Raw genomic sequence first — 27,722 nt, 5'->3', positions numbered from 1 at the left:
TGCCCCGCTTCTCTGCAAAATTGCTTTCCAGAGTGGGCTGGTCTTTTTTTTCATCAACGCCGTCAGCAACTTGTTGCCGCGCTTTGGTATTCGTTACCGAGTATCGAATTCCCCCACCAAACCTATCGGTTTTTGCAACGTGACGAGGTTCCCTTCGAAAAATTGCGATCGAGACGCGAAGGACAGCAATTAAGAAGCATGCTCGGGCGCTTTGAAATTCCAATCGACGCATCCCTCTGAAATTGATGCCGAGTAACCGTCTAATCGAGGAACGAGAAACAACGTTCGATCGGCGATCGAAAATCATCAGTGAATCCTGCAGCTATGCTCTTCGAGAAATAACTTTTTTACCCTTCGAGCGCATTAAATCACCGATTCTTACCGATACTTTATACTTTCCCAACACAGCACGAACGAGATAAACGACAAGACCACTATGAAGGCGGTAAAGGAGCGACTGTTCGAATGGGCTTGTAAGAAGTACGCGATGAATAGTCCGTTGGACAGACGTCTACTGCGAGACAGGGCTCTGCAACTGGCAAGGATAAGTGGCTCGAACGGTACTTAATCCCGTTGATAATATTTTTTATCTTTCTTTTTTCTCTTTTAGCGCATAGGAAGTCGATAGAGTAGTAGCTTCGGTTGGAAATGCAGCTAACGTCGACCGCCGATTAAACTTTGCTTCTCTCGGTGTTACCGTGTGTAGGATTCAAGTGCTCGGACAGATGGTTGACTACATTTTTGAAAGAGTACGGCTTCTCTAGCGATTTGACGAGTCAGCCGGCACCGATGTTCACCGATTACCGCGACTGGATCGACCTGATGAGATCGACGATAGTCAAGTACAGGCACAAGGATCTGTTTCACGCGGACGAGCTGACCATGTACTCGGACGTTCTCCCTTCGGGAATCCCGTGCAACGGGGTCGAAGATCCAAGGGCGATCGATTCATCGAGGAACCGAGTGACGGTTTTAACGAGCTGTAATTCTTCGGGAACGACGAAACTGCCGCTGCTCGTCTGCGGACCGTACGCGTCCAAGATAACGGCGAAAGAGCACGTTTACGATCACAGCGAGGATTCTTGCATCGGGGACGAGTTGTTCAGAAGTTGGCTGTCGAACGTGAACGATCGTATGACCGAGTCTAATCGAAAGATCTTGCTGTTTCTACGACGCGGCAGAGCTCGCGCGCTGAAGGATTTCGTAGCGAGCAACGTACAGCTCGTTTACTTTCCCGAAGATTTCCCGGCATTTTTACGACCGTTGCGGAGGGACGTTTTCCATTACGTTAAGATGGTATTTAGGCGAAGGTGAGTCTCGTGACAGTAAAATTTGATGGGAACGTTGCTTAACTTTCTTCCCTGTCGGACAACGGTGAAACGTTTGTTGTTAAAGGTACGCAGAGCGATTAAAGCGACATACCATGAAATGGAATCTTGACGACATCCTGGCGTCGCTGATCGAAGCATGGGAGTCGATACCGCGGGAACTGATAGTATACAGCTTTCAAAGGACCCACTTTAGGACCGACGACTGTTTTCTTCGGATCGATTGCGATTGCTGGAACAGCTTGAAAGTCGGTATCTCGTTCAAAAAATTCGTGACGTTCGACGACGGTCTGTCGAGCGAACCGGCGACGTACGAAAAGAACCATCGATGTCGTTGTTACGAGCTTTCCAACCGCAAAAACGTTAAACGGAGCGACAACGATTCTGTGTTGAAAAACACGCCGCAAGGTATCTCGGAAGCGACTGTTCCAAAGCTACCGAACGAATCCGATCGGAACCTTCGAGCGACGCCTCTAAACGTAAAGAACCGTGCATGTAGAAAATACGACTGTTCTATGGTAACGAGTCACGTCAACGGTAACGCAAGCACAGCAACGATAACGTATAACACGAAAAAGGAAAATCTAGCGGAAGCGAGCGGCGGACGTAGAAAGTCGCAAAAGAGAATTTACAGCGAGACACGATTTTCTACGAAGGAACGGAATGGCAATCGATGTGCGTCCGAGCAGAGGAATATTAAAAATACCTTTGCATCGAAATACCCGAACGTTATCCGTTCGACTTCGTCCAGGGATGGAACGTTTCAAACAGAAGCGAACGAGATACGAGAGTCTTTCGAACCGGTCGTAGACGAAGCTTTGACTTTATCGTCCATTTCAACCGCCCAATCTAACTCCGCCAACGACCTAATCGATAATATCAATGCGACTGATCGTGAAACAATAAGGAACTCTGAACATAACGTGGTAAGAAACAATCTGACGCGGTTTAAACGCTTGAACAACGAACAAGGTGACGCAAAGTCTAAATGCACGAATCAAGGAACAGTACGATCTAGCATTTTGGACAAATTTAATCAACCGTCTACCTCTACGAACAATCGCAACGTTGCTTGCGAAGTGATTGGCCAAGATACGCCTCGACTACGCATGGAAAATCGTAGCAGGAGTCAAAGTTCGAACGTAGTCACGAACAACGAGAGCAGCTTGCCTTCCGTTCATCAGAAAATCTTGAATTTTACGAAGCAGAACCGACGAAACTCTGTTTCCAACAATTCCGAGGATGATTCTGAAACGAGCGAACCAAGGGAAAAGAAATTGAAAACGAATCATAACTGGTCTAAACAGTTCGAAACCTCTTTCGTTTTTGGTTCTCCGGATACGGATTATTCCTTCGGTGCTCGGCGTAATAAAAATATCGTGGAATCAGGTATTTTTAACATAAATCCGTTTGTTTCTCCGAGGGATTAAAATTTCTCTAAAAATTTTCAAAGCAGAGAAATTTTATAAATTATTCTTCTACGCGTATCGAAACAAGACGAAGGACGATTTTTTTAAAGAATTTTATTTCATTACACGTAACGCAGAATATTTTTAAGCTTTTTCAGAATATTCTTTTGAAATATTGTTTTTTAGTTTAAATCGGGTTATATAAATATTTATAATCGAATCATTCTGAATATCGCTATTGCTTTCGATATCTGAAACGATAAGTCACAACAATGATATACTCTGTTAAAGTATAAATGCGCGTAATATGAAAAAATATATAAAATATCCAGAGTTACAGTGCTTTCTATAATACTCCATAGGAAGACAATTTTCTACCGAGATTCTACTTTCTTAACTATATTTCCAAAAATATGAATTTGCGTAGAAATCCGCAGTCTAGTAATAGATATCGAAGTTGATACAAGTATTCGACATATGCAGACGATGTTCGGAGATTTATGATACATTGCCGTATCACTGTGGCAACTCGTACTAATCGCATGTCTGTTACTGATAGAATATAATGTATACTTGTCGTCTGCGCTTCTATTATAATTTCTGCTACTACCTTCGATCGATTCGAATCAGTATGCTTTAATTAACATATACTACAAAATGGAAGTTTATACGATATTCACCGATGTTGTTTGTTATTAATAATTAAAAACTGTTATTTATAAGAACGATTAATACACGTATGAAAAAATGGCATGCGCTTCTTATCCATATCAAAATGATAATTTATCTCTTTCAGCCAGCCTGTCATTTAAACGCTTAATAGATCTCTTTGACTGTTTCGAGACAAAAAAAATACTACATCTAAGGCCGCGAATCGTCGATTTTCGTGAAATAACTGTCACATTACATGTAGTATCGGGGAGAAGGGCCTAAGAGACGTCGAGCTAATACAATGTCGCGAGAGCCGAGGCGCTGTCGGCTCCATCAATGCATTACCGGGTCCTTCAACTAAATAGCTTCTTCGCCGAAAAGACCTACGTGACCCTGGCTACGAACGTCTGCAGAACACGTGTGCGGTGGGCCTAGCAAAAGACAATAGAATGCTGCAACGGCCAGAGAGACAGTCGAGAAGCAGAGTGCGAGTTGAGCGGATACGGAGTGTGAGTCGACGTGCGACGATATCGTAGTCGGTCCTTTTGTTATTGAATATTATTTATTAAAATACATTAAACTTTGAACTCTACCATCATCACTTGTCCTTACTCTAAGAATCCGTCAGTTACTACATACATATCACATTACAAAAATAAATAAACCGATTTTATTTCTTTCAGTAAATGTATATTTACTATTAATTTCATTGTATATATAAGTTTGATTACCTACTCTACAAAAATATATTTCAAATAATATAAATCGGTGGACAAAAAGTTTTCGTATGTGAAAGCACGATCGTGCCAAGTTCATTTTCTCATTCAATGGATACACCATATATCACCTCCGAATATTAACATTTACAACGCATTCGCATTTTCTTCGTCATCCTCTTAGAGGAGCTAGGTTTCTACTGTAACGCTACTAGCTTTTATCATTAAAGAATTAGTACGAGAAATGAAAAAACTAAGATACAAGAATAGTTATTATGCTTGAGAGATACATTGATACAATTTATGCTACATTCGTAACTATATTTAAGTTATTAACCTCAATTCTCAGATCCTATAGATTCGTATAATTTGCCAACAGGTAAATCTTTAACTTGATCTATAACATCTAATATTTTCTGTAATATTTGAGAATGTATCTTTGATTTGTCGTCATCCGCATTAATTATATACCATGTTTGATCCATTATTTTCCTATAGTTGGAAGCAACGCGTGACTGAATTTCGTTATTTTCATACCGCTCATCTCCCCAATTGCTACGTGAACACTGAGTTTCGTTGGAAACATTGAGGAATATAACTACATCCGGAGAAGGTAGTCCTTTGTCAGGTGCTTTGCACCAATTTAAACATCTACCAGTTGTGGCTGCAGTATAAGCAGCACCCGAACCAGCATATCTGCAATGATATTTATAATTTATGTTATACTTAAAAATTGCCCTTTCGAGATCGATACGAAGTTTGATACTTACCTATCTATGACAACAGTAGTACCGCTAGATAAAGATCTCAAAATTTCATCTTTGCATTCCCATCGATTTGCAGAAAACAACATATGCGCTGTTTCCAATGAAAAATTTAGTTTCTTGTTCAAATAATTATTTATTATTTCTCCAGTGGCGGTTGTTCTATCTGAAAGCAACATGTAATCAAATATTGATTATTTTAGTTATCATTCGACAAGGTTATGTACAATAAATAGAGAGAGAAAATCAATCTATCGGTAATTACTCTGATATAAGTATGTGCTTAAACTTGTATGAAATTGTTAAAAAATCTGATTACCAGGAAACGCTCGTTGTTCGACCGGAATGTCACGTTGTTTCAACGCATTAACCAGCAACTTCGCCTGGGTGGATTTTCCCGCCCTGTCACATCCTTCTAATACTACCAAAGCACCACGTATCGTTGACATTATCTCTTTCGGTAAAATCTCCTATTTAATTAATATGCGTACAATCACACATTTATCAAAATTTTGGATCGTAAATAACAGTAACGCGCAGTATACGGTAGTTCACGGTGTACACGTGTCAATTATCGAAGCGGAATCGATTTAAGATGGAATCTGTATTTCAAATTTAAAAAATTCCTTTCGATGCAGATATAGTCGTAGAAAATACATATTTACGATGAAAAAGACAAATTTGCGAAATATCGAGACTCGTATGTTGTCTTTCATATATCATTCTTTATTATAATAGCAGTAATAATGATAGGGATAGTAGTAATATTAATATACAGTATACATTTCTTATTATCCGTATTTCCCATAAACATACATCGACATTTGAATTATAAAGTGCATTAAAGATATATCGTAATATATTACATTAAGCCGAAATCGCATCATTCATAAACCATTCTATACATATATTACGTACAATTCAATTAATACTTCTGTTCAACGTTAACGTTTCATGTTAAAACCCTCTTTTGACGTTTATTAGTTTACTGCGAGTACACATATCACTTCGGCTGCATTCGGGCATATCGACAGAGGGATACAAATCGATCGAACTTACATACTCAAAATCTCAATTTTACTTAATTAAGATATATAAACCTGCTCAACAAAACCGAGGTATTTCGTTGAAATAAATTTAACATTAATTTCGCATAGAAAATCATTTTTTTCATAATCAAGACACATATTTTGCATCTTAATGCCATTTTTCACAAGAAGAATTATTCTGATTTTGATGTTGCATTTCAAGCTAAAATGTAATAATAAGTCTTTGATATACTTGAACGCGAGAAGGACAGTTCGACAAATGGCTCTATTTAACATAGCAACATGTGAATTTGTTGTATTTCCCGAAGAGAGAGACTTATGTTTATTATATGTACAAATCATAACTTTCATTATATATCTATATATACGTATATACATGTAACATACACGAAGACGCGTTTCACATAATAATATGCTACAATTTATGCGTAATATATATATATGTCTTGAAAGCACATTACCGTGTCACGAATATAAAACCGAATAATCTAATATATTTTACAAATCTCGACAAAACCAGCTTCACTCCAATTGTGATTAATGGCGGAAAAAGAATATTATTTCACACAAACGAAATGGAGCTATTCTCTTTGCATTTTTCAATCTTACTTCCTTCGAACAGTCCCGACCAAGACCGGCCGATTTATGGAAATTACGGACATTAAAGGAATAAAATGTCATGTCTTTCTTCTTTATTTTCTGTTTTTTCCTACCAACTGATGCGCGCTATATTTTGAATACGCCCGTTCGATAATATTCGCGATGTGTCCTTGCTTTCGATCGTATTCCTATCACAAAATGCTGGACGTTAAGTGAGAAACCGATCTATAAGACTTATCCTACGTTTGTACATTGCGAGAATGTTATCCTTCGTTCGGCAGGTTGTCAAATTCGCCACTATCGCTTGGCTCATATGTAACAGAACGAACTTCCCTCGGTAATGTTCGCGAAAAATATAATATGTAATATATATATATATCATCGAAAGCGATCACCGAGAGGAACATAGACTTTTGGAATAATCGTATTACGCTCGTAAAAAGAAAAACGCGAAATAACATCCTTGTGTATAGAAGCGTATTTGCTCGTTTCATAAAATATTTTCTCTTCCAGTTGAGCAGATTAAACTCTTTATGGCATACGGATCTGATAATTACAAACTGAAACGCTCTGACAGCACCAATGTTTTTATATACATACCAGGAACAAACGAGCTATGCACATCTCCTAGAGAGAAAACATATGCACGGTTCGATTGAACGCTGCAATCTACAAGTCAGCATTTACCTATCAGTATGAATAAGTTAGAGAATTATAGTATAACTCGTGGTTATTTCGTCAGGTGATAAATATCGTTTCGTTACATCGTACAATGAACAAAGACAAAATTCGGAATTTTTAAATGTGTAGCCTCGCCTATAATATCGAAAATAAAGCACAACGTGTACCAAATTGAAGAAGATTGCTTATAAAGAAAATATTATATCTGGTATTCGTAAACTAGCTATCAAACGATTTTTGGACAAAATTTGTTGAAAGAAATGCATTGAACGATTACGAAGAAAGGCAAAAATTCGAGAAGAACATTTTGTCGATTATTCCGGATTCAAATAGATACATAGATGGCAGTTACGCTTCTTATTCATATAATGTTGGTATAATGGTATACTAGTCTGATGATTAATAACAGTACCTGCATGACAGAGATCACCCAACAATAAGGTCCATAAAATTTTCAGATTTCTAACATTTCTTACATTACTGATATCCGCTTCGTTTTCTATGTAATAACTGTTCTTTGCCAGCATATACAATCAGACTCGGTGGTATATCACCATGCTCTTAGACTGTAACAAATTTCGTCCAGAATGTCGACGATACGGTCGACATTATTCTTACTACGATTATACTCACGCACAACATAAACCTGAATTTTAGTTACGAGCGCAAACTTAACACTATCCTCAACATTCGCGATCTCATTCAACATAACATACATTTCTCAACAGCTGCTTTATTATTGGAATTCTCGATATAACTCATTAAAACACCGCGATAAAAAACGTTCAATCCATTCGCCTTAACAACAGCAACGCATATTATTTTCGTGTTGAAATCTACGCTGTTAATAAGCGATACTTGCAAATGAATTGAATCGTAAGAACTATTTGACAAAATAAAAATATCTACGATTTGCGTGACCATATATCAACGAGATAGTTAGAAAACATTCCGTGAGAAAAACTAATGTTACAAAACAAGTACCCTGTGTAGACCTAACTAAGAACGATCAATGCGTAGAACTTTTACAAGATACAAGTTAATAAACGGAAATAAGTGAACCCTCTTAACATTAACGGCTTCTTAAACGTTTTTCTGTATTAAATTGCGATATTCATCATGCTCACGGTACTATTTAGAAGCAATTATATACTTAAGATACATATACATGTATGATATACTCTCCAGACATCGCATTTCTAGAGAAAGTAAATTGATCCTTGTAAAATCGAAATTGGAAATTCACATATACTTGACTAAAACTTATAACGCGTCTATTATTATTTGCTTACGTAATTTGAGGTATGTTTGCCTGTGTAATCTGCGAAAATTTCGATTCGTTTGAACAACGTGATCTTGATAAAAGGAAAAAATCTTTCGGGGTTATTCATCAGCGAATACGCGTGCTGTTGAAGATCTTGCGAATTTTATCGTGGAGGATACCGGCTCTGCTGTATGCTCTTTACTGAACGATTCTTCGTGTCGTTCGGGTTGTACATCATTGGTCCCTAAAGATCATCATTTTCTTGAAAAATAAATCACAACGTCAGATTGAAATTATATACAACTATGTCATAAATTTTACAATTTTGCAATATCAATTGAATCTTTTGTACTCTTCTTATGCCATTGTAAATTTGTTATATCATTCTTTTGTCATGAAACGATATAATATCAAGATTGAAAAATAGTAATTAAACGATCACATTTCCTTGTTACGTTTGTAATTTGGAGCTTACAGTTTGATGTGATACAAAGCATAAAATAAAAGCTTCGCAATTAACGTATAACACTGCGAGACCAAAACCATAAATACATCCTTCACCAAGCTTTCCCATAGCTTTGCCATAAAAATCTTATGAAAATAAATTGCTCGACTTTAATGAATTTAAGCTTGATTTAAGGGCGAAAGCTATATGACTGTGAAGTATGAAACGATATCTTATCTTAAATCTATTGCAAATATAAAATATATTTCAAACAGGCCTATACACGTGAAATAATTTTTGAGTTAAAACGAATTCAACTATTGAAAATTTATTCATAAAAAAAAATCTCAGGTATCATTTCACTTGTAAGGGCAGTTCTAAATAGAAAATAAATACTTTGCACAATTACGAATTAATTATAAAATACGACACTGTAATAAATAAGTAAGAGTTTCTACCGTGTATTGTTGAGTAGTATTTGTAAGTGATATCACCTTTGGAATGAGAAATGTCTAATGCCACTGGATTACCTTGTTCTGTGGGAGAAAACGCGGATCCCTCATAGTGTAGCTCTGCACCTCTCGCGATAACGAGCTGGTTGAGCTCCATCGAGAGAACTGTGTGCCATATACAACACAACAATTTTGTCTCACTAACCGAATACTCATTCTATTGCTATGATTAGGTAACAAAGTTTGTGAGGATGCAATACCGACTTCCTTCTATCATAAAACAAAGATTACTACTTTTTAATAAAATTACTTCACGTAGGAGACCATGAAATATCAGAATTGTATGTAATCGGTATTGCAAATCTCTAGTATTGTCATGTATAAAACTGTGATGTTCTCTATGATAAATATACCTTTTAATTGCAAAAATAAACCATGCTAAAAAATATAATGTAAATATACTACTGCGTTATTTTAGTATCCTGTACCATATGTTAGCTTGTGACTTAAATCACCCTTCCTTGTACACCTGTTACCAGGAAATTGTGTACATGCAAAAAAAAGAAACTCTAAAGGAGTGTTGCGTAACATTATACAGAACACAAATATCAAAAAGAAGGATAATGGACAAACAAGTATTAAAAAGTGGCTTTTTAAACAGTATGCTCCGTTTTCTATCCTCTTAATCGTCTTTGCTATAACTCGATTTGTTCAAATGCCGTAATGTTGCAAATAATTGAAACTCGTTGCATCGAGCATACATACAATATTTACACTGTCATCCATGCTACTAGATAAACATTACAAACCATGCACATACAATACTAAAGAACAGCGTATAAAATTAATAAAATAGTTCTTACTATCGGCAACAATTATTATTTGGCTACATCATTCTGCCTCCCTGACTGCTTGCAAAGGAAACAAAAAAAAGAAAGGTGGATTAAACACAGGTTTGCGAGAAAGAGGATATCTATTGTGATCTTGGAAAATCTACCTAGTATAACGAACGTTAAAATATAATACAAAAATCATATAATTTTCAATTAAAAAGGGACGAAATAGTTTGTTTGTTCTTCGTTTGTAGGAAAAAGAAACCTAGTTAGGAATTGATACCGTTACCCATTGAATAATTCAAATAACAAAAAACATATATAATTTTTGAATAAGTATATTGTACATACGAAAATAAGAATTAATTTAAAAGACAAGAAAACAGGTATTTTTGGATAAACAGACAACGCACAAAACTAAGGAAAATGTAGAGTACATACAAATTGTTATTACGAATATAACTGTAAAGGAGAGAAAATAACATTTTAACATTACAGTTCCAGATACAGGTTTAAAGTACAACAAAGCTGCATACCAGCATACTGCAGCCATGACAAAAAGATAAAAGAGTTGTGTACAGTGAATCTGAGATTGTAGATATACACATGAAACTGTATTGTTAATGTTGAATATATGTTTGTGATGACAAAAGACCATTGTATGTGCATGAAAGTTCGCGAAGATTATTGTTCGCAATAAAAAGAACTTACCCCTTGAGATGTATTCTCAGGAACGTTCGTAGGTACGGCTGCTGTTGCTTCCGTTGAAGTTAAGAAGTCTACAGGAGCACTTGGATCGTTAACTACAAAAAGAAAGAAAAAAGAGCGATGTGATTAATGAAAATAAACTTTATGTGAATTCACGAGTTATAGAAAATTTACCTGGAGCAGGGATAAATAACTGAGGTGACGACGTAGCCATAGGTACCATTGGAGATGTTACTGGGGTTGGTATACTTGAAGGTACTGCGTTATTTTTTGGACCACCTGGATTCATTACATCTATATAATTAGCACGCATACTTCTACCTTTGGGTAATTTGAATTTGTTCACAGAGGTGTCATCTGCCTGCGAAGGTGGCTGAGATGATTGAGGTGGTTGTTCAGGCACAGGTGATCTAAATCCCATGTCAGAAGCTTTCGGAGGGGGAGCTATTGTAGCCGAATTACTATCTCCGTCTTCGTCTTTATTCATCCACTTTTTAGCAACCGGATCCCAAACGATCTATTTAAGAGATAAAGCGAAATATAAATATTATTGCGCCTCTTTATTTACACAAAGGGAGCACAAATATCTCTTTTATATGGGAAAAAGAACTAAACTACAGGGCTCAAATAATTTCACTATATAATTTTTTTGTTAGACACGAAAATTGGAATGTTAAGCCAGAATATATCAATAATTCGTTAGCTGTTAATTAAATGACCGAACATTGAATTATACTGGCCTTTCTCCCTTTCAGCATAAAAGACGTCATAATTACCATAAGTACCCGCGTGAGCCCTTAAGCGACAGAAAAGTATAAAACCAGCTATCGTAATTTTTTAATGATCTATTAAGGCTTTAATGTTTCGAAAATCTTACCGTCGGGTTACTGTCATCTGGAAGAATCATCTGGTTCCTTGGTTTTGGAGCAAGCTTGCTGAAGAGGCCGCCAAACCAAGAACCTCCGCTGTTAGAAGGTTTCTTTTCGACTGGTTTTTCCGATACTTTTTTAGCTGAAGCTGCAGGTTTCGAGGCTGGTTTCGGAGTCTCGAGGGCATCCAATTCTTCCAATGGATCGTACTGTTTTCTCGTTGACGGTGTCATCGAAATTGCCGGTTGCGATGACTGAAATAAAGTATACAATTCATCATCGCAAAGTTGCCCCAGCAAAGTCGATCACTGTTTACTGTAATAGCGTAAGTACACGTTATTTGTGCATTTAATATTTTATATACATATACATTCTTTTCTCTTCACAGAAGTATCTAACTATAACAGTAAATAGTGAAAAACTTTGCTCACATGTTTATAATCGATGTGAGATATTTTTTAAAAATTCAGGAAAATCAGTAACATGGGAAACTTTATTACATATTTAATATCAACAGATTTATATACATAAATGATATCTAAAACGAGAACAAATTACTTTGTATCAAATATTTGTGTTATTCATGCCTTCTAATAACATAAAACATTATTCATCGGAAACGTTATTTTATAAGCGGAAGAACTAACTGACGTACGAAAGTAAGTTAATATTTCTTGCAGATATAACTACAAATGTACAGTAACATTGAGGTTTTAACATCGAGAAACCTAATATATTTTCTACTCACAATCCGTTGGAACATCAATATCATAAGTTTTAGGGATGGACTTTTCCATAGGAACATCTTTGAATTTTGTTAAACGAAGGTCACTTGTTGATTTAACCGGTAAATCTATCGGGTACGTACCACCAAAAATAAGCGGTTTATATCGACACAATTCGGTGGAATTCTGTGAAGAATTCGAATAAGACCATGCATCTACTGTATCACAAATAACATCTTTTCTTCGAATATGCGGAGCTATTCTCATAACTCTTTTGTCCTCGAAATTACAATATTGCTTTAAAGTTTGATTCATACTTTCGGAAGCTATAATTGGCTTGTTTCTTGAACTTGAACCAGAATTAAACATAGAAGGAAACTCAAAATTAACCTTACTAAATTGAATATCTAAATCAGTAGTGGCCGATAAAGTCAAATTATTTTCATCTGCATCGCCAGAATTTTTGTCTTCGTTATTTTCCATTTTCTTTTTAACTTTACATTTTAGGAATATGGGCGGCTGCGAAGAAGGTGGCTTCACGTACCTACCATCTAGTTTCTTTATTTTATTTACGTCTTTCGGGTAAATTGTATTATTTGGTAAGATTCTCGGATAAGCTACCGTGATCTTTGGGTATGTTATCATTTTCCGCGATTTCATGGATTTTTCATTTAAAATAGTTGGTTTAAAAGTTGACGATATGCCCGTATAAATACTAATATTAAAATCGGAAGAATGAGGGCTAGCGCATCGATCCGAATCTGTTAATACTTTGCGTCGTCGTAATGAGCTAACATTGGTGTCATCCAATGACCACTCAGGATCGAGATTACTATCCGCAGTAACCATGTAATTACTTACTTCAAGGGTAGGTGTTTGTTCTTCTCTTTCCGTCTGTCCATATGCAAGCATTAGAAAAGAAAGAGACGAAAAAAAATGTTATTTCTACATGTACGTACAATATCGGAAGATTTAAAGATATTATTCTATGAAAGAATCAAACACGAAAAATTTCATTAGTATGTACATGTACGAGTAAGGATAATAAACATACAATAATTATACTATCGGAATATGTAACGAAATATGTGTGAAATGATACAGGATAAGCGAATAAAAACCACATATTATTATGTCATAAATTGGAACAATTAATTTACCTTATAGTTCCATTTTTCTTGCTGTTGAGAGTTGTCAATATCACTTTGTTCTGAAGAATATGTCGATTGTTGCCAATTCGTGATGGTACTATCGTTTCTTCCATAATTGCTTTGATAATAAGAGTCGTGAGTCCAATAATCCTGCTGTTGAGGTTGTTGATATTGACAAGATTCTTCGTTATTTCTCGTATACTGCATACTTTGATCATATGGATCTGGTATATTCGGTGGTAAAGATAATGGCTGCCATTCTGACTGTGTATCAGTCGTGGCTACTTCCATCACCGACGTTGGACCTTCTCTGTATTCGGGTTGAATCGTGTTCCACTGCTGTTGTTGTTTCATTTCATGCACTTCTTGATTTTGTATACTGTTATACGATTCTTGTTTTGCTTGAGGAACGTAAACTTCATTTTCGGTAATTTCTCCCTCCTGTAATAAAGTAACATCCTCGTTTCTTATACAGTTCAAATAAAATAATACTTTTAATGTTTATCTTCTATTTAAACTTACATGGCATTTACCAACAATTTCAGCTAGATTATTGAACCAAGTTAAAGTTGTAGCTTCATCGATAGAATCTTTATAGACAGGATCATGATACCTAATCCTGTCTCCTAAATTATACACGGCATTAATAAACGACTTTTTGTACTTCAATGGTTCGTTAAAAATGTTTACTGCAATCTGTTCTATATATAGTAAAGCTTTCTCTATTAATCCATGATCTACCATTTTTATTGCCAAGTCGAACTTAAAAGTTTGTAGATCTACTAATGTAAAACCTGGTTCACTAAGATTTCTGGCATATTCGTATATTTCCGTGAGCATAACGGCTTCCGTTGAGGAAAATACATTGTATGCTTTCTGATGGTTTGCACCGATCAGTACAAGTTTTACATTACTTGCTCCATAGGTACCAAAATCAACTTGTGCAAGTACGTAACAGAAATGCGCTGCATAAATATCTCCTCGTGCAGAAAGTGTATCACCGAGAGTTGTAATTGAGCGACGATTAATTTCTGGATTGGCAGATGTGTTGGATATAATCATTGCTAAATGAGGTCTCCAGTCATCCCATCGAGGATCCGATATACCAGTAACAACAGCTGGCACACGGCCAGAATGAAGTTGATATAAAGTTTGCAATGGATCGTGATACGGTAAACTATTGGCAAAACGTGTCATTACAGATGCATGCGTACGTTTATCCAATTTGCTAGCTAAGAAGAGTGCATGTCCCCAAAGACCTTCGTTCATTGCATATTCTGTATATTAAAAATAATTAAATTTAAAACAAATAAACATCATGTACGCGTTTAATCTCATAAAGGATATAAATATATATTTACCTAATGCTTCTTGGACTAATCCATAAAGTAACGTATTTCTAAATTCGTCTGTTATTTGTTCAGTGCTTCTCCGTGGCTTACTTTCGACTTTTTCGGATGTCGTTGCACCATCTTGACTACCTTGAACACTATCTCCAACTGAGGCTCCCGATCTTTGAGATATTATCGATTCCCTTCTTCCTGAATCCTGCGACTTTTGCTTATTTACATCGTAAGGATATGCATCTTTATTTCTGAGTAACAATGCTGCTATATCAACGCCGACAACATTCTGGAAAACACGCGTACGATCAGATACAAAAAGTAAATTGTATGTATGTACAAAAAATATATCTCACCCCATTTTGTTGAATCAACATAATCATTAGTTCATATAAAAGTATGTATGAAGCACGATCAACCATCTCTTCGTTTGACGCTGCCCTTTTAATTTTATTCTCACAATATTCGATAATGGTCTTTTTATGAGTCACACCCCTATACAAAAAAGCGAGATATGGTATTACGAATAATGTAAATAGGCGGGGAATTATTTACAAAATGTTACAAATATAAAATTAAGTAAAATAATAATTAATGTCCAAGCATGCATATGTACTACATACATTACCGAAAACAATACAGCATGAAATTTTGTTTTTTGTAAAAATAAATTGAAATGTTCCATGCACTTAAATGAGAATACGCATGCTTAGATTATAGATATACTGATTACACTTGCTTAATTAGGGGACCAGGATAAGCACGTAAATCGCGTGCTACTGGATCATGTGAAAGTAGATTATCCAATCTAAAAATATCTACTTTGGCTCTTTCACCATCAGATGGATAAGATGGATGCACATGTATCAATGATCCAATAGAGAAACATCCTGAAAGTAAAATATTTTTATAAATCTTGTTACAGTGAATTTTGATAAATAAATGATGACACTTGAAATCATACCATACACATGTGAAATAGAGAATTTAGTCGGTGTCATACGAGCAGAGGTAGTTGTTGAATCTTCAAGCATAGATATATCAGCTAAAGTTCGTTTATCACCAGTTGTTCTGAAAAATACAATTTTTATTGTCGCACTTGGATTGAAACCAGCAATAATATAATGGATCGTCGAGCAGGACAACTACAAGAAAGGAAGACAGATTGTTTCTAATAAGACCTACAAGTATATATAAATATTTTAATATATCTTAACAAATACTAACTCTAGTGAGGAATTCTAATCATCTACTTAAAGAAAGATATTTTAAATGGCAGGAAAGTATTTTAACTAAATTACTCTCAATGACAGAAAATTTGATATTTTCAATATTTCGAGCAAATCTTGAACCGAGAGAATTCTCCCGGTCTCACCTATTTAAATTTTGATAACTTGAATTCTGTCTTCGTTGTGGACTCCTAGTCCATCCGGGATACCCGAAATACGGAACATATAATGCTTTGTTTGGCGAGTAGAAGCATGCACTTGAATTTGTAAAAAATCTAACACATAATGAATGTTATAAAGTCTATAGGAAAATAGAACCAGAATATTCATCCAATACTTGCTTTAACTCCTCTAACACTTACCTTTCGTCGCAAGAACTACGCCCAGAATGGACACTTGCTCTGTCTTCAGGATAATTGACAACACCACGAGAAATGTGTTGTTGTTGATGTTGATTGGCATAATATTTATGATACCATTCCGAATAAGCAGCAGGGTTTGTACGTCGCAAATTTTCAATGTATGCATAATAGTTACTGGCATAATGAACACCATAATCGTATCCGGGATAGCCTTCAACACAAAATAATCTATTTTATTTTTTGAAACAAGAATTTAACTACACAAGGGATATATATATGTCGGAGAGGAAAGGACACCGGAGCCTTCCCTCTGGAACTTCGGGAAAATCCGTAAAGTTGTAATTAAACAATTTGCCGTCATCCTGCCCGATTGTACTTGTTTGCGATTTGTGATAAAAAATTTGAACTCAAGGCGACCAACAGCCGCCGAACGTAGCCGCGGTCAACAGGGTGATAGATATACTTGCTCTAACTCAAACGTGTACTACTCACTCATCGTAAGGCGCTACTCCCTTCGTCGATGCGATCTCAAGAAAGAATGAAATCGTTCCAGTGACGCCACCGAGGAAAACTATGGTGGGATGTGTCTATGTGCACGAGATCCTCGGATCGACGTCGCTGTCGATTGGTCGATTTGGGACAAAAGCTGCCTGTCCCTTTGCACAAATCTTAATTGCCGGAAAACCCAGGTTTTATAACGGGTCCTCGGGCTAACTAGACTTGTGCTGTGTACGTGCCTCAACATCAGGTATTCATTGTCCGAAGGAACCGTTAGCATGTTTTACTGTCGGGTACCTCTATGGGTATTTCCTTTAATGAGGGTCATAACATCACTCCGCACCTTTGTTAGACGAAGAGCCCGTCCCGTTGACCGCGGCCTTGACGTTGAGCTCAAGCGCGGCGTTCACCTTGAGCTCAAGTTTATTATCACAAATCGCAAACAAGTACAATTGGGCAGGACGACAGCAAATTGTTTAATTACAACTGTAAACTTTAATTACAACTTTACGGATTTTCCCGAAGTTCCAGAGGGAAGGCTCCGGTGTCCTTTCCTCTCCGACATATATGTGTCGGAGAGGGAAAGACAGCGGGATTTCCCGTCCGGAATGTTGGGAAAAACCCCAATACACTAGTCCGCCTTTAAGTAATAAAAATAAGAAATAGTCTTAATGTTCCAATCTGACTTTATGACGATGGGTTTGGGCTCGAAGTGACATGGCAGGTCACCGGACGTAGCCACGGTCACGGAAGGGACATGTACCTGACAGAGGTATGAAATGATTATATGGCTCTCCTTAGAACAAAGATTAACCCGAGAAGCGGGGACAGGAGTGTACAAGGGCAGCCTCTTTTGAATTAGGAGAGTTAGAGTTAGAGTTAGTTGGTTAGTGAGTTGTTGGACGAATTGCCGATTGAGTTATCGGGAAATTACCCGAATCGAGTAGCACGTTGATACTAGTCCTCCCGTGGACCGTGGATTCGTTATCGAACCTGAATTCGTTGTCACCATCATCTCGACCATCCTATTACCATTACTCGTAGCCTCTGGTAGTGTCCACATTCGTACTGATAAAGATTGGCTACATTCGCGACGGTAAAGTAAGTAAAGGTTCATCGAACGCCCCAAAATACCAACCTGACTCCGACATCAGAAGTGGGATCGGTGCCGGTTATAACACTGCAAGAGCTTACGACCGATTCCGCTGCATGATGCGCAGCTGTCAATTTGATTATGGAGAAAAATCCTCAGAAAGCAGTGCCCTGAATATAATTTCAATAACGAGCGTCGAATAGTTTCCATTTTACCCCGATTTTTGGGAGCCGAGTGTTCACCGATTAAAGAATCCGTAGTCTTGAGATTTTCTGACAAAAGAACGATTGATATAGTAGTAATGCGAGGAATGAGAAATATTGGTACATCTCAACTCTTGTCCGTTGCGGGTGTTAGTGGTTTTACATTAGAGATAAATTCGTCGTGCCCTCGCTGACGGTTATTTTAAAATATGATATCGCGATTGATCGTGAAATTTTAAGTCAAGGTTTCGACGTAATATTACACAAAATAGCCTCGCTATGTGTAAGACAAATAATTAATGCCTGTAATAAAACCGCCGAAGACGAGATCGATGTTAATGAAGTTGACAATGGCGTGCGTGGTAGAGATAAAAGTCTGGACTAGGGGTATTGGGGTGTATTGGGGTATTTCCCAACATTCCGGACGGGAAATCCCGCTGTCTTTCCCTCTCCGACATATATATATATGTATACCATTATAAGGATAATACGGATCTCTCGATCGCATGTAGTACTCTCGATCTCTATCATTATAGGAGGATCTACTGGACGGTCTCGATCTAAAATCCGAAAAAAATGATATATATGTACAAAATATCATGTTAAAATATCAATTGCGTGCTAAAAAGATATATACCCTCTACTATAAGGATCGTCGTAATATTCTCTCCTATATGGATCTCTTATATCGTAATCATCGTATCGTCTTGGTCGTCTATCGTCCCTTCTTCTGTCACGGTCAAGATAATCGCGATCTCTAGAATATCGTAAATCATAGTCTCTAATATCTCTTTCCCTGCGTCGTATTCCATCATCAACCCTATCTTTTCTGCGATCGTCAGGTCTTCTTCTAATGTCTCTATCATCTAGATCTTCTTTAGTTCTGCCTCTTCTATCGACCTCTTCTCTTGAATGCCTATCTAGATCGTCTCGACTATGATGCTTGCGATCATCTTCTCGATAAGGAATTTCTCGACGATCGAATTCATCGCGAGTATTATATGTCCGATCGTTTTCTCCTCCACGACGGCGATCGTAATAATAATCATCATCATATTCCCGTTCACGATCGTAACTGCAAGTTAAGGTTTAAAATCTTAAGCTTTAAATAACTTATGAATTTCTCCAAAGTTCAGTTATTATATATCTACTAACTACGCGCTTTTTCGTTCGTATTCGTATCTTCGGCGTTCCGAGCTACTGTCACGTCGTCTTTCTCTGCTATCATCTCTACTATTTCCGGATCCTCCTTCATCATCCTCATCTTCATACGAATCTCTACGATTCGATGCACTAGGAATTCCTTGACTCTCGCGTATTGATGCGCCAACAGCTTCCTCGCGTTTGTTTCTTGAGTCACCGGTCTGATCCTGTATTGCAGCTGAAATGAGATACAAAAATTTAATAATAAGTACATACAAAAATATTGAATTTACATAGATATAAAGCATTCTCTCACAGCCTATAGAAGGAACTTCTTGAGAGCCTGTAACTACTCTTCCATTAGATCTGTCATCTGGTGACTGAGTAACTTCATTGGAAGATGCACCGCCCGGTATTTGTCTAAGGTTTTCTTCAGTCTGCTGAACAGGATCTTCAGATTCATTACCTCTTCCAGGTATTTCCCGTGTCTCACTTGGTTCTAACATAATTTGGGATTGCGACTGATATCTTTCTTCTCCAGATGGATCATTTCGTGATTGTTGCGGAGGCAGAGACCGTTCTCTGCCAGATGGATCGTTTCGGCGTTCCATCGTGTCGGAATCTGATCGTGAAAGTAAAGGAACATTTCTTTCTTGTCCAGGTGGAACATCGCGCCGTTCTGATCTTTCAGACATATTCCTTAATTGAAGACCTTGCTCTTGACCAGACGGATCATTTCTTCTTGGATCAGACAATCTTTGACCAGTCTGAACATATTGTTCTTGCCCGGTTGGATCATTCCTACGTGGATCTATGGAACTTGATTGTCCCGGTACTTCGCGTAAAAAGGGAATGTCATTAGGCACTTCGTCATTTTCATCATCTTGACTTGGCGGACTCGGTTCATGTTCTTGATGAGAATCGGTTAATTCTCCGGTTTCCAGAAAAGTATTTCTATCGTTTGATGCGAACTCGTAATTATCTGGCACCTGTAAAATAATTTTACTTATTTTAACTGCACAAAAAATGTTGACTCATTTCTTTTACCTGTTCTGCCTGAAGAAGGGAATGAGATCGTGTGGACTGCTGCACAGAGGGTACTTCAATATTACTTATTTCCTGTCTAAAATCACGTGTACTGGCCACCTCCTTGGCAGAATTTGGAACTGGTTTAGGATCATTATCTAAAGTTTCCTTATTTATAGAATCTCTTGAGCCATATATATCTTGTTCCTGTAATGATGGCGTGACTACTTCTAAATTTATAAATTCTGAAGGCTGTTGGATATTTTCATAGTTCTCTACGTTTTGTTCTATACTCCATTCTTTTGGTGGACGAACATTATCTTTCGAATACAATGTATTTTCTGAGGAAAGTGGCAATGCATCCTGGCTGTACCATTGATCATATCCACTTTGTGCTATATTGTCTGAAGACTTAATGTTTGTCATTTGATACGGATTAAGCGCCGTATGATCTTGACTAACAAGATTTTGATTATCATTGGAATGAGCATTTTCTGTACCGAGTACAGCACATTCTAAAGGCAATCCAGATATATTATCAGGTGTAACACCATTATTGGAAAGCGCATTTTGATTCCACCCATCTTCAGGGTTAACAGATTGTGATTCTTTCAATTCATTTTGACTTTCAACATTTTTATTTACTTTAGTACCAAGATTTAACTGTTCTAATTTTACAGGCAACTCTTCAGTTGAATTACTTTTACCCCATTCTGTCGCATCATTTGCTAAATTAAAATCATTGTTCTCTTGCACAGAAATATTTTCAGAACTTGCAACAGTTGATATAGTTTCAGGAGTAGCGGACATATTAAGCCGGGAGTCAGATGGATATGATTTAGCAATATTTGTTTTTATCTGTGTATTAGGATCTTTAGAGCTGACAGAATTTGAAATTAATGAAGGAGCAGACCGTTTTCTTTCTTCATGTTCTATATTTGGATCTACTGCTGGAATAATATTAGGATGAATAAGATGAGATGGTATTGTACGATTTTGTTGCCAGTCATTTGTAGCAACTGCGCCAGTGACTTCTTGTTTAACACTTTCTTCTATTAAATTATTATTTTCCTGCTGTTCATGTAACCACTGAGTTGCATTATTGTCATTGGTCTTTTTCCAAGATTGTGAGACTTCAGTATTTGCTTGAGGCCAAGAATTAAATTCATCATTAGCTTGTGTTACTTGCTGACTTTGATTAGGTATTGCAGATTCGCGGTTCTGAGCATTCCATTGAGAAGACATATGAACTTGACTGGACCAATTATTTGCGTCATTCGTATCATTTATAGAATATTCTTTATTTTCAGTAGAAGGTAGAAGGTGTTGGCTTGATCTAGTTTGTTGTACTGGTGGTGTATATTGATTACCTAGATCATCAAAATTTTGTGCCTCCTTGTCCATTTTTGGATCCTGCCAATGTCCCGATACAGCAGTTGGTTTTTGCCAATTTTGTGGAGTCATTACATTTGTTTGATTAGACTTCATCCAATTATAATTGCTACCAACTAAAGTAGGACGTGATGCTTGCTCTTTTTGATTTTGTACACCTGACTTTTGTAAATATGAAACATTTTGAGATTGTTGATCACCTGCCCATTGTGGTTGATCGAAATTCATAGATCCAGATTTAATAGAATTTGTTCGAGGTGGCGGTGGTGGATATTGCTGATATTGATTATAATTTGAATAAGATGTAAAAGAATCTGTATGATTAGGAATTGGTGGCCTATTAGCAACTGTCCCTGGTATATTTCTGTCTGATGTCAAATTCTGATTGAGCAGATCATTTTTATTACCGTTAACACTTTGATAATAATGATCTTGAATGGAATTAGGTATCAACTGTCCTTGATTGGCATAAGAAGGTACATAATGCTGTTGCTGCTGTTCTGACTGTAGCGGTTGCTGTTGCTGATTATCTGCCTGTTTGTCAAAATCCCAATTCCATGAATTATTCCAAGGATCATTTGACTGTTTTGGCTGATTCAGAAGTGGTGGTTGATGTTGAACGGGATCATTTGACGATACTTCAGGCGGTACTCTAGACATTGGATTCCATATATTTTGATTATGAGTTCCATAGCCTAAGCTGTGATCTATTCTAGACCTAGTTGGTCTGGCTCTATAAGGATTCTACAAATGTGTTTTAGATATTAATATACAAGTGAAATTTTTTTACATTTCGTACAATATTTTTAAACATGCTACTCACACTCATACTGCCTCCAAGACAGTAACACTTGTTTCTTATTTATATAAAACCTACAAGACAAAAAATAATTTACATATTGCATTATGAATAAGAATTTTATTGTTATCCTACAAATTTACGTATATAACCATTTAGGAATATAAACGTATATAAACGTATATAAACATTTAGGAATACCTGACATTTTTTAACAAACATTCAAAATATAACTTTAAAAATTATTAATACACCAACAGAATACACTTTCACATACCATAAAAAACATATATAGGTCATTAGAAATCTATTTTTCAAATCTTTAATGATTCTTTCTGCTTATAAAGTAATATTTCGTAAAATAAAAATAAATTGAGATCAAAATTTACACTGGGATAGAAAATCCGTTAACACTCTTTCTGACGATAGCCTATCCTAGCTAGAAAATTTCTTGAAATTTTCCCACCACAAAACTCAAAATTACTATAATTATGTAACAAAAATCATGAGAGAGCAGTTTTTGTGCGTAAATAACACGATTGGCAGATAGGGGAAAGTTAAAAGGCAAGGAATTGAGAACGTCGTGCCGAAAGTTGAGATACCAGCTGTGATATTCAACGTTAGCGTTCAGGGACCTCTCGTACGTTCACTCACCTAGCTATCGTGTCTGACACTGGTGTCCATACGCGAGTATAAGCATTATTTTCTCCCACAAAACATTCGAATCGTTACGTTTAGCAAATTCGATCGTTTATCGAAGCAAATGAAATTTTTACGAGATCAGAAGGAAAAGTCACAAAAAGGCGGACATTTTACGAATATTATGAGGAAGATGTGGGTTAAGCACGTCACGAATTTTTCTCGTTGTCTTTCCACGCGAGCAGAACCATAGACGCGTACAGCGCGAACGCGTTGTTCTCAAACGTCAAAAAGATCTCCAATGAAATCTCGTTAGATGGCATTGTAATGTGATTTAAAATTTTTTCAAAAACAGGAAAATACTGAAACTGGATAGATTTTTACATAATAATTTGACAATAAGACCTCAAAATAATAACTCTTATAGATTTATAACAAAGTTTCAAAATATGATGTGCGCGATGAGATATTCTCATCTAAATCTAAACTAGATATTTCACAAGTAGATATGTCTATTTGTGTCTATTTTATTTACTGTATTATAACATTTTATTTTTAATATATAAAATTCTAGCATTTCAAGTTTGGTAATTATATTAGTCGTGGAATGTGAAAGCGATTAATAAAGAGGGAAACCACAGTTGCAATGTGTTCAATGGAAGCCTCGGAGTGTTCCACAGTGACTGCTGACGTGACGTGGTATGCCAGGAGTGGACATTTGATGAATCGGTCACACCGTGGCCAGTTTTGCGTAAATGGATCGCAGGTGGTGAAGAGACGATTATTTTGCAAAGATTTCATTATTTTTTTCTATATTTTCGGTGACAAGAGTAATTGATTTTTATCAAAATGGTGTTATTAACAATGATTGCGAGGATAGCAGATGGTTTGCCACTGGCAGCCACGATGCAAGAAGATGAACAGGTTAGAAAGCTGTTACGATGAAACGTCAATTTATGATTGAATTTTGAAAATTATTATTATATGAGTTCTATCTTTTTACATGACTTTTTTCTATATAACTATATGACTTTTAATTAATTCATACATAATTATTTACAATAATATGTAAAAATATATTAATTTTACTTATTAAAATGTAAGATTTTTGTTTATTGATTAAAATAATTAATAATTAATTAATGGTTTGTAGAGCGAGAGAAGAATTTTAGAATATCAGAACCAGGCAAAAATGTTATTTAGAAGATTAGAACCACAGTCTCCAGCTAGATGTACCATAGAAACAGGTCCATATTTATTCCAGTAAGTTTTTTCATGTTGTAATTGATAAATTATGTAATGATAAATTATCAGTTATTTCCATTTGCAGTTATTTAATTGAAAATGAAGTATGTTATTTGGTATTGTGTGAAAAAAACTACAGTAAACGGGCCGTATATAATTATCTTGAAGATATAGCGCAAGAATTTCATTCATCATATGGTAAACATGTCAATACAGTTACTAGGCCCTACAGTTTTATTGAATTCAGTATGTATTTTTCCTTTTCTTTTCTTTTACGTAATCTAATTTGTGTAGTACTTTCATACAATGTTTGTTTTCAATACAATGTTTAATTTCTTAGATACATACATCCAAAAAGCAAAGAAAGTTTTTTTGGATGGTAGATCAAGAAGAAATATGAATGCACTCAATAGTCAACTACAGGATGTGCAAAGAATCATGGTTCAAAATATAGATGATGTCTTGCAAAGGGGTACAGTTCTTTCAGGTAACAGTATAATAATAAATATTTAAACAAAATTTCTTATTTGAATACTTTTTACTCAATTATCATTTATCTTGCAGAGTTAGACACTAAAACACAAAATTTGACTATGCTGTCACAAAAATATAAAAAGGATGCAACTCATTTAAATAGCAAGTCCATGTATGTGAAAGCTGTGGCTGGACTTGTTGCGTTTTTGGTCTTCCTGCTATACTTTTTTATTCTTTAGTTTCTCAATCTATTTGAAAAGTTGGTTACAATTATGTAAAGACAATTAATGTTTCTCATCATGTTGCTTTTCCAAAATTAGCAAGTATTTTTTTTTGTGAACTTACTTTTTCACATAATGTATCTAAATTTTAAATTCATCTGAAATTGGAAACAATGTACATATGTTGTATTCAGGCAAAAGCTAGTCGCACGGAATATAATGATACCCATACCATTCAAGACATTGTTCCATATATTGTCATACAGTAAATATAATGATTTTCTACATAATTAAGACAATGTATGACCATCTTTACTTCGGCTTAGTAAAAGATATCCTCTAACAAGTAAGACAATATGTATAGTCATGATTATTGTTATATTAAAAATTATTTTATTCTTATTACTTTATTTATAAGGCAAGGAAATTAATATTACATTCATATTTAAAGCTGTATTTTATTATTTAGACATATTATTTTACATAATTTACAGTAAAAACAAATTAGTTTTATTTATTCTTGTGATTGTATTATTCTCTGGAACATAAATGTTTATGTATTTACTTCTCTGGACGGGGAATCAATGAAGGTGTAACAATAGAATTTTTAACTTTCATTAATATTGTTCTATTTATATGTGATTCAGTTGAATCAGTCTATTGAAATATCGTACTTACAATAAAAGAAATTGAATTTGTACATCCACCTAAATTCACGCGAGGAAAATCACCGTAACTTACTTGAAAAATTTTTTACATGTACAAAATACCTTGTGTTCTATTATTGTTACATTCTAATTAATTCATCATAATCGGGTATATTGGAATTTGATAAACACTTGCTTCCTCGATCATTATTTGATCTTTCCTCATCAGATCCTGAGAATTCAGAATTAAAAAAATAATTTACAGTCGAATTTGTTTTTTCCTTCATATTTCTCTGATTGTATGCTCTTTTCCTCTTCCTTGATGCATTGTGATTATATTTATATTTTGAAGCATTTGCATCTTCGTCATCTGAAATATTATTTAATATATCCTGAAATTGATTGTAAGCTTAAAAACAATAAGAATTATGCATAAAATACATACCAGTATCTATAATTTCATACATATGTGAATGATCATTTAGAATTATATATAATGTTGGAAATTCAATTATGGTTTTATTTTCTAAATTTTCCTTTAAAGAAAGCCTAACATCCAATTCATAAAACCTAGATATTTTGTAGTAATAAAACACAATTTAGTTACTTACATTTTACTTGAATTTCAGGATACAGAATTAAGTGTACTTACTTTAAGTCTGATTTCACAACTTTTTCTGCCTTTAAAAGAATTTTTATTCCAGATAAACCTGCAGCCTGATAAAATTGTAGTCTCTCATTTAAACGTATTCTTAAATTTAATTCCTCTATATCATTTTTATTTTCTACAGATTTAGTGGGATCTAAGATCTCTTCTATAAGCAGTGATAATCTTGTGGATTCTAGAGCCCTATAATTATTACGATGCTATTATTATCAGTGAAATTAACTATAATATACATATTGTATCAATGTAAAAAGAGGAATTCTACCTTTCTGTGACCCATTTTGTGCACTCTGCTTGAGGAAAAATCCATTCTATTCTCCAAAATAATTCACTAGTTTTCCAATTTAAATATGTCGTATTATTTTTGTGTCTACTAAAATGTTGTGGCATGAATTGCAAATTAACATTCCTCTTAAATGTAGCTGTTTTTAGTTTATTCAGATGCTATAAAGATAATAGTTATAATATAAGCATCGTATGTCATGTCGTGGAAGAAATAAGATAAATAATTTAACAAACCATTGGTAGATTAAGTTGTCGTGTACATTTTTTTAATGGATCTCTTTTCAATTGTTCAACTGTTCTACCAACTTCTTCGAGAAGCCTATAATCTGTAAAATAATTATTTTCAAAGAACTACGATGAATATGCGATTCGCAGAGCTTACCACTTAAAACATCCAAATCTGTGAATGATCTTAACGGTATAAATTTTGTTTTGTCTCGAATACCGTCACATTCCAGTTCTTTTTTATGAATATTTACACACTGAAGACAACAAGTTCTAACCTCACATTTTGGACACGTGTATTTTGCTTTATTTCCCCCACATACCTCACAATTTTCGAGCCTGTGAATAATATCAATTTTAGTCCATATTTATAAAAACTGAAAATTTTTAATCAACATGAGTATTATTAGAACACGGTAACTATCTTAATAATTAAAAAATGTCGTACTTGTCACTGAATGTGGCCATGTTGGAGTTCCCGCGTCAATAAACAAGGCAATCTATTGACAGACAAGCAAAGTAAAGTACAAACTGTTGTACTAAACTTATATAGAAACTTATATAGAAATTAAATGAATCATATAGC

General features: G+C 35.5%; 6 protein-coding genes across 15 annotated transcripts; 2 read left to right on the top strand and 4 right to left on the bottom strand.

The window, feature by feature from the left end:
* The first annotated feature begins 436 nt into the window (after positions 1–436).
* On the top strand, positions 437–2,758 carry LOC117154268 (uncharacterized). Its single transcript, XM_033329141.2, has 3 exons — positions 437–560; positions 707–1,310; positions 1,396–2,758. The coding sequence occupies exons 1-3, from the start codon at positions 437–439 to the stop codon at positions 2,756–2,758; spliced, it is 2,091 nt and encodes a 696-aa protein (XP_033185032.2).
* A 1,173-nt stretch (positions 2,759–3,931) lies between these two features.
* LOC117154265 (thymidylate kinase) lies at positions 3,932–5,457 on the bottom strand. Its single transcript, XM_033329139.2, has 3 exons — positions 5,188–5,457; positions 4,875–5,034; positions 3,932–4,800 (listed from the first exon to the last, which is right to left on the bottom strand). The coding sequence occupies exons 1-3, from the start codon at positions 5,315–5,317 to the stop codon at positions 4,443–4,445; spliced, it is 648 nt and encodes a 215-aa protein (XP_033185030.1). The 5' UTR covers positions 5,318–5,457; the 3' UTR covers positions 3,932–4,442.
* Positions 5,458–5,573: 116 nt separating this feature from the next.
* Sec16 (endoplasmic reticulum export factor secretory 16) lies at positions 5,574–23,852 on the bottom strand. 10 transcript variants are annotated; one of them, XR_004463743.2, is made up of 21 exons: positions 23,388–23,832; positions 22,758–22,807; positions 20,564–22,678; positions 19,833–20,505; positions 19,529–19,754; positions 19,011–19,448; positions 18,848–18,933; positions 16,580–16,790; positions 15,953–16,059; positions 15,722–15,878; positions 15,345–15,483; positions 15,007–15,277; positions 14,168–14,922; positions 13,655–14,086; positions 13,356–13,388; positions 11,778–12,023; positions 11,075–11,417; positions 10,904–10,995; positions 10,223–10,267; positions 9,438–9,524; positions 8,688–8,706 (listed from the first exon to the last, which is right to left on the bottom strand). XR_004463743.2 is itself a non-coding variant. In XM_033329135.2 (20 exons), the coding sequence occupies exons 2-19, from the start codon at positions 22,761–22,763 to the stop codon at positions 10,238–10,240; spliced, it is 6,360 nt and encodes a 2,119-aa protein (XP_033185026.2). In that variant the 5' UTR covers positions 22,764–22,807; positions 23,388–23,832; the 3' UTR covers positions 5,574–8,723; positions 10,223–10,237. The 10 variants fall into 10 exon arrangements, 9 of the variants coding, with proteins under 9 accessions (XP_033185026.2, XP_033185025.2, XP_033185023.2 ...); XM_033329135.2 differs by lacking the exon at positions 9,438–9,524 and having other exon boundaries at positions 5,574–8,723; XM_033329134.2 differs by lacking the exon at positions 9,438–9,524 and having other exon boundaries at positions 5,574–8,706.
* LOC143302513 (uncharacterized) lies at positions 12,259–13,349 on the bottom strand. The gene has a single exon (XM_076617460.1). The coding sequence runs from the start codon at positions 13,341–13,343 to the stop codon at positions 12,510–12,512; it is 834 nt and encodes a 277-aa protein (XP_076473575.1). The 5' UTR covers positions 13,344–13,349; the 3' UTR covers positions 12,259–12,509.
* Sec22 (vesicle-trafficking protein SEC22) lies at positions 23,226–26,229 on the top strand. Its single transcript, XM_076617461.1, has 6 exons — positions 23,226–23,373; positions 23,947–24,296; positions 24,526–24,635; positions 24,703–24,863; positions 24,958–25,104; positions 25,182–26,229. Exons 2-6 carry the CDS (start codon positions 24,222–24,224, stop codon positions 25,328–25,330), a joined length of 642 nt encoding a protein of 213 aa, XP_076473576.1. The 5' UTR covers positions 23,226–23,373; positions 23,947–24,221; the 3' UTR covers positions 25,331–26,229.
* On the bottom strand, positions 25,917–27,662 carry LOC117154264 (box C/D snoRNA protein 1). Its single transcript, XM_033329138.2, has 7 exons — positions 27,585–27,662; positions 27,294–27,475; positions 27,146–27,237; positions 26,892–27,070; positions 26,612–26,809; positions 26,405–26,529; positions 25,917–26,329 (listed from the first exon to the last, which is right to left on the bottom strand). Exons 1-7 carry the CDS (start codon positions 27,602–27,604, stop codon positions 26,100–26,102), a joined length of 1,026 nt encoding a protein of 341 aa, XP_033185029.1. The 5' UTR covers positions 27,605–27,662; the 3' UTR covers positions 25,917–26,099.
* Between the last annotated feature and the right edge of the window lie 60 nt (positions 27,663–27,722).

This window comes from Bombus vancouverensis, chromosome 3 (assembly GCF_051014615.1).
Source record: "Bombus vancouverensis nearcticus chromosome 3, iyBomVanc1_principal, whole genome shotgun sequence".
Lineage (NCBI taxonomy): Eukaryota > Metazoa > Arthropoda > Insecta > Hymenoptera > Apidae > Bombus > Bombus vancouverensis.
This window is presented reverse-complemented; position numbering and strand designations above follow the sequence as displayed.

What these genes read in the sequence shown, in the direction of transcription:
- LOC117154265 (XM_033329139.2), bottom strand. Translation starts at nt 5,317, where the DNA reads ATGTCAACGATACGTGGTGCTTTGGTAGTATTAGAAGGATGTGACAGG. An exon ending in CGAACAACGAGCGTTTCCTG is followed by an intron (nt 5,035 to 5,187) that starts GTAATCAGATTT and finishes TGTTGCTTTCAG; the next exon opens with ATAGAACAACCGCCACTGGA. An exon ending in ACTACTGTTGTCATAGATAG is followed by an intron (nt 4,801 to 4,874) that starts GTAAGTATCAAA and finishes ATATCATTGCAG; the next exon opens with ATATGCTGGTTCGGGTGCTG.
- Sec22 (XM_076617461.1), top strand. Translation starts at nt 24,222, where the DNA reads ATGGTGTTATTAACAATGATTGCGAGGATAGCAGATGGTTTGCCACTG. An exon ending in CGATGCAAGAAGATGAACAG is followed by an intron (nt 24,297 to 24,525) that starts GTTAGAAAGCTG and finishes AATGGTTTGTAG; the next exon opens with AGCGAGAGAAGAATTTTAGA. An exon ending in CTACAGTTTTATTGAATTCA is followed by an intron (nt 24,864 to 24,957) that starts GTATGTATTTTT and finishes TTAATTTCTTAG; the next exon opens with ATACATACATCCAAAAAGCA.
- LOC117154268 (XM_033329141.2), top strand. Translation starts at nt 437, where the DNA reads ATGAAGGCGGTAAAGGAGCGACTGTTCGAATGGGCTTGTAAGAAGTAC. An exon ending in AAGGATAAGTGGCTCGAACG is followed by an intron (nt 561 to 706) that starts GTACTTAATCCC and finishes TACCGTGTGTAG; the next exon opens with GATTCAAGTGCTCGGACAGA. An exon ending in AAGATGGTATTTAGGCGAAG is followed by an intron (nt 1,311 to 1,395) that starts GTGAGTCTCGTG and finishes TTGTTGTTAAAG; the next exon opens with GTACGCAGAGCGATTAAAGC.
- LOC143302513 (XM_076617460.1), bottom strand. Translation starts at nt 13,343, where the DNA reads ATGGTTACTGCGGATAGTAATCTCGATCCTGAGTGGTCATTGGATGAC.
- LOC117154264 (XM_033329138.2), bottom strand. Translation starts at nt 27,604, where the DNA reads ATGGCCACATTCAGTGACAA. An exon ending in ATGGCCACATTCAGTGACAA is followed by an intron (nt 27,476 to 27,584) that starts GTACGACATTTT and finishes TATTATTCACAG; the next exon opens with GCTCGAAAATTGTGAGGTAT. An exon ending in GTTGTGAAATCAGACTTAAA is followed by an intron (nt 26,530 to 26,611) that starts GTAAGTACACTT and finishes CAAAATATCTAG; the next exon opens with GTTTTATGAATTGGATGTTA.
- Sec16 (XM_033329126.2), bottom strand. An exon ending in CCCTTCTTCAGGCAGAACAG is followed by an intron (nt 20,506 to 20,563) that starts GTAAAAGAAATG and finishes ATTATTTTACAG; the next exon opens with GTGCCAGATAATTACGAGTT. An exon ending in ATTAGTCCAAGAAGCATTAG is followed by an intron (nt 14,923 to 15,006) that starts GTAAATATATAT and finishes TTTAATATACAG; the next exon opens with AATATGCAATGAACGAAGGT.